This window comes from Gambusia affinis, linkage group LG04 (assembly GCF_019740435.1).
Source record: "Gambusia affinis linkage group LG04, SWU_Gaff_1.0, whole genome shotgun sequence".
In the NCBI taxonomy this organism is placed as follows: domain Eukaryota; kingdom Metazoa; phylum Chordata; class Actinopteri; order Cyprinodontiformes; family Poeciliidae; genus Gambusia; species Gambusia affinis.
The window spans coordinates 14,077,616-14,088,448 of record NC_057871.1 but is presented as its reverse complement, the minus strand read 5'-3'; the positions used below and the strand labels follow the sequence as shown (position 1 = coordinate 14,088,448).

Below are 10,833 nucleotides of genomic sequence, written 5' to 3'. Positions count from 1 at the left end.
TGCTGGCTGCAGGAGAGAAGAAAGCAGAGTGGTGAAGATGCTACAAGAGACGTTTCACTAAATAAATTCAATACAAATATCAATTCCTCTGCATTTTCTGACTCAGATATTGAGAAAGGAGAACTCTTTTTTTTTTTTTACTGCATTTGGATTAAAGTCTTTTGAAAGGTTTTCAAAACTGGATTTGGTGTCAGAAAGATTTCTAACACAGAGGTTTTGGTCTTCTAATAGGGAACGGAGATTTCAATTAACAATAATTAGATTTTTCTGACTATGTTTTCTATTCAAAAATCAAAAAAATTATATATACCTTAGGTCTTCTCAAAGCATACATGGTTTTAAGGTGCTTCTTAAGATAAATTTTTATCTGATGGCATTTAAGTCTTTGTGATTTTTAATAATTGTGGTAAATTATTTTATTGTTGTCTTAATTATAAATAATGTATTTACTGATTTCTATACAGCACTTTGGTGCAGGTTGAACTTTTTAAAAAGTGATTTATAAATACATTTGGCACGGAAAAATAGTGAAATAATTTTATTCAAGGAAGTACTTAAACAAAATTGCTTGTACCAATACGCTAATATCTGAAAAGCTTTTATTTTGCACATAGCAATGGGTAAAAACGTCAATCCAGGCCTTTTGTGTAATTTTTCTCTCACTTGGCAATTACTGCATTACTTTGAGTTGGTCTCTTGCAAAAAAAATTCGAAATACAAAACATGATCAGCAATATACTTCCAACATAAACAAATAGGGTGAAAGTAGTGACTCATTAGCGCATTTTCATTAATACATCAATTTATTATGTCGTTGGATGACAGCAGGACCCAACCGTGTTTACATTATTCCTGCAAAGGTCAGAAGGTAGTTTTATTGCTTGATCTTATTTGTTCATCTGCTTCAAGAGAATGACCACGTTCAAAACTCTGATAATTAGCAAACAGTAAGTCTTGGAAATTCACATTTTTTGAAAACTGGACCGTATACTTGATAGCAAGCTCATGATGAAACCTCTGAAATGAACCTACCTTATACGGAGTTTATCTTGGAGAATAAAAAGAAACCAAACAGCGTTTAGTTTTCAGTGAAGTGCAGTTTTCAGCATGTCTGCGTCTACAGTCCAAACTAATCAAGCTGGATGAGCATCACGGGCAAATATCTGTCTTAATGAAAGGTTTTTAACTACTTTTGAGGCATATTTTTATTTGTAAGTATATACATGTGGAACAAATATGTCAATAAAATAATTTAAGAGCAACAAAAAACATTATTTTTGTTTATCACTCGACACTTACTGCCTGATTACGTCATCTTCATGCGCCGGGGATTTGACAGCCGGATCCTCCTTCTCTCTGCAGCAGCCGGTGACTCTAGAAGTTTCTGACGGCGGACCCGGGGAACACGCCTCAATCCAAGTCCATCCGAGGCCGAACCGCGAGGTTTCACCCACTGGGCCTCATCCATTCCTCTCTAAAGTGTACCGTTAACATTTCCCATCGTATATAAAAACGAAATGCCCGAAGCCATGGCGGTATCAAAGGTATCAAGAGGAGGCCATAACAAAGGAGGGGCGTATGTGGACCGAGACAAGCCGGCCCAGATCCGCTTCAGCAACATCTCTGCGGCCAAAGGTGGGCTGAAATGTTAAACATATGTTTGGACCTGGTTGTAGTGTTCGGTTTGTACCTCACCTCAGCTCGGTTCAGGTTGGGCCGGGTTCGGCACCGTTATTTTGGGTCTAACGGAAACTTCCTCCGGGCCTGAAATATCTTACGTGTTCCTCATGCCGAAGTGAAAAAAATCTCCTCAGGATAAACGTAAATAAAGTTAAAAATATTTAGGTCTTCTTAGATTGGATGAGTTTTGATTTGGTTCTGATCATCATGACTGAAAACGTTACCTTAGCTGAATGACTGAAGTGCATTCTATGTATTTTTTATTAGTATTAACTCGTTTAATGTTGCATAATTTTGTTTTTCAGTGGGAGAATTTAATTTAGATTGTCATTTTAAATACACTTAACGCATCAATCATTTTAAAGGTTTTTAAATCGCTTTTCATACAACAGAAAATGCAGCACAAAATGCATTGAAACCAAAGAAACCTCTTTCTTCACCCTGGTACTCAGTTTTAAATATTGTAATTCTCTTGAGTAAGTAGTTTTGAATACATTGTTTTAGATCTTCTAATGATTGTTTTGTTGTATTCACTGTAGATCTTAATATTTCATTTAAATTAACTATTTGAGGTCCTTCTAGGAATAGGCGTTAATAACCAATGGAAAGATTGTTTGATATTAGAAATGCAAATTTTTCAATGTCTTAACTATTTGATTCCAATTTTTAGTGTCCCAATTAGATTTAGAAGCAATTTTTAATTCAGAAACTCTGGAGATTTTGTTTAAATTATGTGACTAATGAGGAAAAGACTGAAAATAATACAAAATTGATTTAAAGCAATTTTACTTGGCTTCGTACTGAATCAAATTCCATCAGTTAATTAAAATAAAAGTTTGGAAATTAAATACTGCAACTTAAATTACCAGTATTAGGTTAGCCTTACTGCATCGGTTTTTCTTGAATAAAAAAATATGAAAGAATTATCATAATTATACAAAAAAAAAATAGGTCAAGTCAGTTTATTTACTTGTATAGCATATTTACAGCAGCCTCAGCTGATCACAGTGCTTCACAACAACCACAAGTAGATAAATGATAAAGTGAAAAAAAAAAAAGATTAGTAAAAATAAGACAATTATAAAATTGGCAAAAAAAATACCAAAAACTAATAATATGAGTAAATGTCAAGACATGCTTTCAGTTGCAGTGATTTCCCCAAAAAACTCAAATAAGGGAAGTACTAATATCCGCCTTATTTTCTTAATCTGGTGTTGATAGCCAACACCAGATTAAATTAAAAGATTAAGCAAACCAAAACCGATTTTTGAATCGATTCAGAATTCCCTGAACTAGGAATTGTGATTCTCTAGAGAGCTGATTTTTATAATGTTTTTCTTTTCTGCATTAAAGAAATCATAAGGGTGAAAAATTCTCATGATTTCCTTTAAGAAGAATATTTTTCCCAGCTTTCTCTGTTCTGACTCGTCGTGTATTTGATTGACAGCTGTTGCAGATGCCATCAGAACCAGCCTGGGACCCAAAGGAATGGACAAGATGGTGAGTCGGACATATTTTCTTTTACAAGTGTCTTTATTTAACGAGGTTCATTAAGCGGAGGCGTTGTTGTTTCAGATCCAGGATGAGAAAGGCGATGTGACCATCACCAACGATGGAGCCACCATCCTGAAGCAGATGCAGGTGCTTCACCCGGCTGCCAAAATGGTGAGACGGAAACTTTGCTTTGTTTGTGTTTTCATGGTCCGACAACAAAAAATTAATGTCCTGTTGGAGTGAAACTAAGCCTGTGTGTGTGTGTCAGCTGGTGGAGCTGTCCAAAGCCCAGGACATTGAGGCTGGAGATGGCACCACCTCTGTGGTGGTGATTGCTGGAGCGCTGCTGGATGCCTGTTCCAAACTGCTGCAGAAAGGTAAAAACCTCAGAACCGAGAAAATCCTTGCTGCCACGTTTAGATGTTTGTTGCTGCAACTAACAGTCATTTTAGTAACCGGTTATTCTGATGACCGATCAGAGGAAAAATTGGCACATTTTGCTGATTTTTCATTTCAGAAATATGCAAATAAACAATTCAATTCCTTTCTGAATAAAAAAATTAATAATTTATTGCCTAAAATGTAATTATGTAGAATTTTATTAGTGTATGTTTGATTATTTGTAGCAACAAAAAAAAATACACCTAACATCAACATCTGTGAAGCTCGGCCCTTTGGTCGACTTAACATCTGTACTTTGTAGAGTTGATCTGTCATGTTTTGGATTAACTGATTAATGAACAAAATATGCTTAATTTACAGATTTATTTATAGTTTAATATATTTCAATGTGCCTTCTTTTATTTTATATTCAGTCTAGATATTTAAATTACTAAGCAATTTCCCTTTGAGAATCAATAAAGTATATTTTACTCTCTTCTGTTAAGAGATATTTTCCTGGTTAGAACATTTTTACAGACAGAGGTCTTTTTTTTGTCTTAAATGCAAAATTGTTATATTTTTTGTTCCATTTTGATTTAGTTACTGCTTTGAGTGTGGTGTTCTTTCAGCAAATTGACTTTTGAGTCTGTGTACTTAATCAATTACTAAAATATTTGATGATTATTCCAATAATCGATCCATCGTTTTTCTTTATCTTAGTTGTTTTGATTCAGCCCTCTGCTCTGTGATTGGTCAGGAATCCACCCCACCATCATTTCGGAGTCGTTCCAGAAGGCGGTGGATAAGGGCGTGGAGGTCCTCACCGCCATGAGCCGCCCGGTGGAGCTGAGCGACCGCGAGACGCTGCTCAACAGCGCCACCACGTCGCTGTGCTCCAAGGTGGTATCGCAGTACTCCAGCCTGCTGGCTCCCATGAGCGTGGACGCGGTCATGCGAGTCATCGACCCGGCGACGGCCACCGGCGTCGACCTGCAGGACATTAAGATCATCAAGAAGCTTGGGTGAGTTTCCTGTCTGTCCGTCGGTTTGTTTTATTTTAACCGTCAGTTTTGCCAGTTTTCTTACTGTGCATGTTGTTTCCAGTGGCACCATTGATGACTGCGAACTGGTGGACGGACTGGTGCTGACGCAGAGGGTGGCAAACACCGGCGTGACCCGGGTGGAGAAGGCCAAAATCGGCCTCATCCAGTTCTGTCTGTCCCCTCCCAAAACTGACGTGAGTTTAAAAAAAGTAGCTGAGATTAAAATAATTACTTTTTAAAGATGGTAATAATCTTTAAAAAGGTTCTATTTGTGTAGAACCTTTTTAAACAAATGTTACAAAGTGCTTTACATACACAAAAGTAAATAAAAACATCATAAGTGACACAAGAAACACAAAATGTATATCAAATCTATTAAAATGCATAATTAAGATGACAATAAATAATAAAAATACAAATGGGACTCAAAAATCAAAGTCATTATTAGTTTTAACCGATCGGTGCATCAATCAGTCGACCAGGAATCAGAATTGGCCCATTTTCCTTTACATGAGTGTTATTGGTAATTCGCGGCTCAAATACAGAAAAATCAAAAAGTGTTTTTGAGTTGAATAAAATTGTGGTCAAGGTTGCACATCTTTTTTAAAGTGTTAGGATTTTTGGGATTAATAATTTCTATCTACAATAACTGGAGAATTTTGAATTGATATGAGTTAAAATAATGTTTTTAATTTTCCTTTGGTATTGATAAACTATTTTTAACTTTGAATTGAATTGAAAGTTCCCAACTTTACTTCTTTTGCTATATTTAGCAACTTTTCAGACAAAAAAAAATTGTTGGCCAAAATCGAAATTAATGGCAGATTTTTTTAAGGATTGGAGTTAAAATTAGAAAAAAGACCAATTTATATTGGCTTGAAAAAACCAGATTGGTGCAGTTCTAATTTTCTCCTTTTTCAGTGCTTTATGATCAGATTTTCATATTTCTATAAAGAAATTGCTTTGAGTTACATTTTTCCTCCTGGACAGAATGAAGGTGTTACACTTTCATTTTTTTTAAATTAGCAAAATTGCACAAAAGTAAATGTCTATATGGCAGATAAATGCTAAAACAAAACAGCTTTTTGTAGCAGAAACGAAGCAAAAAGTTCATTAAATTAGCATGAAATACTCTAATCAGAAAGCAAACCTTCAGGTTATTCTCCTTAATTTTAAAACTTCCCTTTTGAACATCTGACGAGAGTTTTTTTATTCCTGTTTTCTTTTGGTTTGCAGATGGACAACCAGATCGTGGTGTCGGACTACGCCCAGATGGACCGCGTGCTGCGGGAAGAGCGCGCTTACATCCTCAACTTGGTGAAGCAGATCAAGAAAGCCGGCTGCAACGTTCTGCTCATCCAGAAGTCCATCCTCAGGTGCAGAAGTTAAAAACAACAAAACACAGTTTGTGGGTTTATGTTGGGACGTTGTGCTCGTTTCCCAATCATGCACCACACTGACTGTCAGTTGTTCTGTGACAGAGATGCCCTGAGTGATCTCGCTCTGCACTTCCTCAACAAAATGAAGATCATGGTGGTGAAGGAAATCGAAAGGGAAGAAATTGAGTTCATCTGCAAAGTGAGTCTAAACTCTTCCTATAAACCTTGGAGTTTACACATAATTACATCTATTCTTCTTCTGCTACCTACATAGACGATGATGGCGAAGAATTAGTTTAACTTTGTTTTCATACATCTAAGGAGGCATACATTTTTTTTAATTTGTTCTTAATATATTCATTGTTGAATAAAGCTTCTATAAAATAATAAGTCTTTTTATTTTTGCCACAGACTATTGGAACAAAGCCCATTGCCCACATTGATCACTTCACCGCAGAAATGCTCGGCACGGCGGAGCTGGTGGAGGAGGTCAGCCTGGACGGCTCTGGGAAACTGGTCAAGGTCTGATCACTAAAACAATCCTTCATGTTTCAGAATGAATTCTCAATAAAAATGGCTCCATGTTGGCCGCCATTTTGTTGGGGAGTGAAAGGTGGCAAACAAGAAAACAGATCATCACACCGAGTTCTGTTTACATCTGCTTCATTTGGGCCAACGGTGGAGGGTTTTCGGCGCCCCTGCATGACAAAGATCAAATATTCTGATTTGTGATTTAGCAACCTTTCACTTCCCAACAAAATGGCGCCCAATTTGGCACCATTTTGTTTCCTTAGTGCAAAACATCCACACAACATAATAATTAACTATTAACATAATTTATCCCTTTACAATTACAGCACTGTGTTCTACATGTGGTGGATTGTGAAAGTTATTTTTTTAGATTTGCAAACCCATTCAATATTATTGATGGAGTTTATTTCAGTAACTCCATCACCTAGTGAAACACAGCATACACATTAACTAAGGGTGCATTCAGGCTAGATAGTCCGGTCGACTCGGTTTGATTGGGGACTAAAATTGCAACATTTGTTACATTTTCAGAACTGTAGTTTGCATTCACACTGCACTTTTTTAAACGCCTAAAACTAACTGAAAAACCTGTTCCCCCTGACGCCTGTGGGGGCGCTGCACCAAGAACTACTGAAGGAATCGACACAAAAACTCTGAAGAAGACCAGCGCAAATTTCTTCTTCACAAAAGTAAACAAAAACAGATTAGTGTTAGATTTTAGCGGTTGTAGGATTTCTTCATTGATATCCATTACTGGTTTGGACATGGCCTGTTAGCTGCTAACGCTAGCGACGGTCCTGCAGGTGCCGTTACTACGTGGTGAGTCTGTCCACTAAACCAAGCTATTCAAATGCGGGATGAGCAGAAATAACTAAAATGATCGCAGCGCCTTTATTTCTTACCCCATTTCTATAAATATGGCTTAAATTAAAGGTGAGAAAATCACTGATCTGTTAAGCACTCTCTTTTGATTTAATCTATAAACAGTTTGGTTTCTATCAAGATGCAAGAGAGGACGAAGCAAATACCTCCATCCTATTTGATGAATATGTTTAAACAAATGAGGCAATTGGACCCGAGTTCTGCTTGTGGTGAACCTTTGTAATCTCTTGTTGCAGATCACCGGCTGCAGCAGCCCAGGGAAGACGGTAAGCATCGTGGTTCGGGGATCCAACAAGCTTGTGATCGAGGAGGCTGAGCGATCCATCCATGATGCTCTGTGTGTGATTCGCTGCTTGGTCAAGAAAAGGTCAGACATTTTATTTTAATCATTCTCATTTGTAGTCCTGGTTGGTCTTCAGTTTCCCCCTCTGACAAAGGCGCTCCTGCTTTGTTTCTTGCTGCAGGGGCGTAACAAACAGAGGAACATTACAGTAGAAAGCTCACCTTTATAAACGCCTGGTTGTTTTCTGCAGCTTGGCTGGAGAGCATTCTCACAATTATAACAAACCAAATTAAATTCAAATCTTGACAAATTAACAGAAACAATTATGTAAAGACTACATAATCAGATGTCTCCTGGTTTTGTATTTCTGTTAATAATTGTTTTCATGTCTTTAGAGCACTGATAGCCGGAGGCGGTGCTCCAGAGATTGAGCTGGCCGTGCATCTGGCCGAGTATTCGCGCTCCCTGGGAGGCATGGAGGCCTACTGCGTGCGGGCGTACGCCGATGCTCTGGAGGTCATACCCTCAACGCTGGCTGAGAACGCCGGCCTCAACCCTATCTCCACGGTGACGGAGCTACGGAACAGACACGCACACGGAGACAAGACGGCGGGCATCAACGTCCGCAAGGTTAGCATGCTCTACTGCAGCTGTTTACACAAACGGATCCACTCCAGACTCGTGTGTCCAGCTACACAGAGGGACATCGACACTGCAAAAGAGGCATTTGTACTCAATGATGTAACCCACTGTTTTTCAGCCAGGGGGCGCTGTGGGGGCCTCAGTTAGTAGGAAGAAATTCATCAAGCTGCTTTTTCCCAAAAGCAATCAAGAAATGGAAAAAATTCTGACAAGAAAAAGAGCAAAGAGCAGCTCTGCTTTGGAGAACTCTGCTGCTAAAAATCAAAAGAACTGTTGAAATAAAATAGAAATCCATGTATTTAATTGTTAGGTTCATCTAACTCAAACTGAAAAAGAAGAGAGAGATAAGTGAGTTTTAGATTTACTTGCAGGGAGAATGGACAGGAGCGTGCTTTAGGTACAGTCTCGTACCCACTCTAAAACAGCTCCTTTTATTTCATTAGGGTGGTTCTAGTTACATAGCATATTTGGTTATCTTGAGTCACATAGCATAGCTGCTTCTTCTGCTCTCATGAGTCACTGGTGTGTTGCACCTACAAGCTGCCGTAATGTAGAGTGCAAAGTTCAGAGTTCTTATTTACTTCCTTCTGTAGAAATGATGCAGGAACTGATGATCCCACAGAACAATGAGGTGTCTTGTGCATCCGTGGTCTCATGTACGTTTCCTCTGTCTATGGTTCATAAGCTTCGACCCTTAATCATCCATTGTTTATTCTGCCACGTCAGTTATCACTCTTGCTGCAGACGATCTGGTATCGGCTCCCAATTTGACGCTTCGATGTCTTCCTGCAAGCATCTCTCACAAGGCACACATTCCAGAAGCAAACAGACATAGAGTATTTATATTTATTAATTTAAATGTATCATTAATATAAGATATTACATATTTTCTTAGCAAAAAAGTGGATTGTGATTTAAAAATTTTATTATCTGGTAATAGTCGTAATATATTATCTGATTGAAATTTTCCGCCACACAACTCATGTCCATCCAAACTCAGAAGGTCTGAGGCAGCATTTATGCTAAATTAATTTATTATGGAATAGTGAATAAAAAATAATTCTAAAAGTTGAATGTTTCTACATTTTGTAACAATGTCCGTGGGTTGGCACAGTAGATCTCCAGTCAGAGGTTAGTGCTCTCTGTGGGGTAAAGTTCGTGAACCCCTGTTGTGACTGACGTGTTTTCTGCTCGTGTGATAGGGAGGAATCTCCAACATCCTGGAGGAGCTGGTGGTTCAGCCTCTGCTGGTTTCCATCAGTGCTCTAACTCTGGCCACAGAAACGGTCCGCAGCATCCTCAAGATCGATGATGTGGTAAGATGTAGTGTCCTACTTTAATATGTCAGTCCTCTGTTAAAAAAATGTATCCAATACTTCATCTGTTTCATTTTGTGTTTCAGGTGAATACTCGATAAGTCTGTCCAGTGAGGCTTTGTGAAGTCGGTTCGTTCTGTGAGGGATCAGAAGACCTGAACATCTGTTAGCTCAGATTTCATCTTTAGTTGTTACTTTGCCTAATTCAAATAAAAAAAGGCTTTTTTTGTTGACACTCCAGCCTTGGTTTCTTATTTATTACCAATTGCAAAGAAAGGTGAAAGGTTTAGATCAAATATGTTTATTTTAGATTTTCATGACCGTCATAACATGAATTTATATAATCACAATCTGATTATCAAAGAGGAAACATAATTTAAGTGTATCAACATTACAATGTTCGAATAAAGGCAAACGCACAACGAATAATGCACAAAATTTGATTGTCAACAGATCAAAAAAATGATTTTGTCCTGGGAAAAGAATGCAAAAAGTGGTTATTCAAAAATTTATGCTTTGTATTTAAAAAAAACTGTTTGTAATTTTCATGCCCCAATCAAAAATAAAAAGCTTCCATCTGTTTCATCAAAATAGGATTCTTCATAAAACCAAGAAAATAATGCCAACCCTGACCATCATGAGGGAAAACAGTGTCTTCAGTCAGAGGCTTATTCAACACGCTGCAGTACAGACGGCCTCAAGAGACCTTACCTTCCAATAGCCATCTTTATCTACAATAACTCTTAAAGAATTAATGAGTTACAACATTTAATTTCCACACTGAGGCCACAACTGGCTTAAATCTTGCTGGTGGCCTAACATTTGAAAATATGTTAAAAGATATTTTCATTTAGTTTTTTGTTTCACGGCAGTTTTGTAAAATCCCCAACATTCTGGGGATAAAACACTCCATGGGGTATATTCTATGTAGAATTTTAAAATGCATTGTTTGAAGACTAAAAGCCATTTAATTTTATCATGTATAACCAAATAAACTCTTTAATGTCTAGTGTTGGGTATTAACTATTACATTTACATACTTTACTTTTTTTGAAAAACAAAACACAAAAAAGTATTTTTACTAAGCTCTACTTTTTACTTTTACGTGAGTAATTTTGTTATGAAGTATTGCTACTTTTACTTGAGTAAAATTTCTGGATTTTCTACCCACTGATTGAAAAACAAACAAAAATTCACCAGAC

The 10,833-nt window shown here is 37.4% G+C and overlaps 1 protein-coding gene across 1 annotated transcript; it reads left to right on the top strand.

Annotated features, from left to right (window-relative positions):
* Window positions 1-1,318: 1,318 nt before the first annotated feature.
* Window positions 1,319-9,866, top strand: cct4 (chaperonin containing TCP1, subunit 4 (delta)). Its single transcript, XM_044115538.1, has 13 exons — window positions 1,319-1,635; window positions 3,128-3,180; window positions 3,256-3,345; window positions 3,443-3,551; window positions 4,313-4,577; window positions 4,660-4,792; window positions 5,835-5,974; window positions 6,080-6,176; window positions 6,389-6,499; window positions 7,627-7,757; window positions 8,069-8,303; window positions 9,518-9,631; window positions 9,718-9,866. Exons 1-13 carry the CDS (start codon window positions 1,518-1,520, stop codon window positions 9,730-9,732), a joined length of 1,611 nt encoding a protein of 536 aa, XP_043971473.1. The 5' UTR covers window positions 1,319-1,517; the 3' UTR covers window positions 9,733-9,866.
* The last annotated feature ends 967 nt before the right edge of the window (window positions 9,867-10,833 follow it).

Bases quoted from the DNA above. Each gene is read 5' to 3' on its own strand.
- cct4 (XM_044115538.1), top strand. From the start codon at position 1,518: ATGCCCGAAGCCATGGCGGTATCAAAGGTATCAAGAGGAGGCCATAAC. The intron at 4,793-5,834 runs GTGAGTTTAAAA...TTTGGTTTGCAG, and splicing joins TGTCCCCTCCCAAAACTGAC to ATGGACAACCAGATCGTGGT. The intron at 6,177-6,388 runs GTGAGTCTAAAC...TTTTTGCCACAG, and splicing joins AAATTGAGTTCATCTGCAAA to ACTATTGGAACAAAGCCCAT.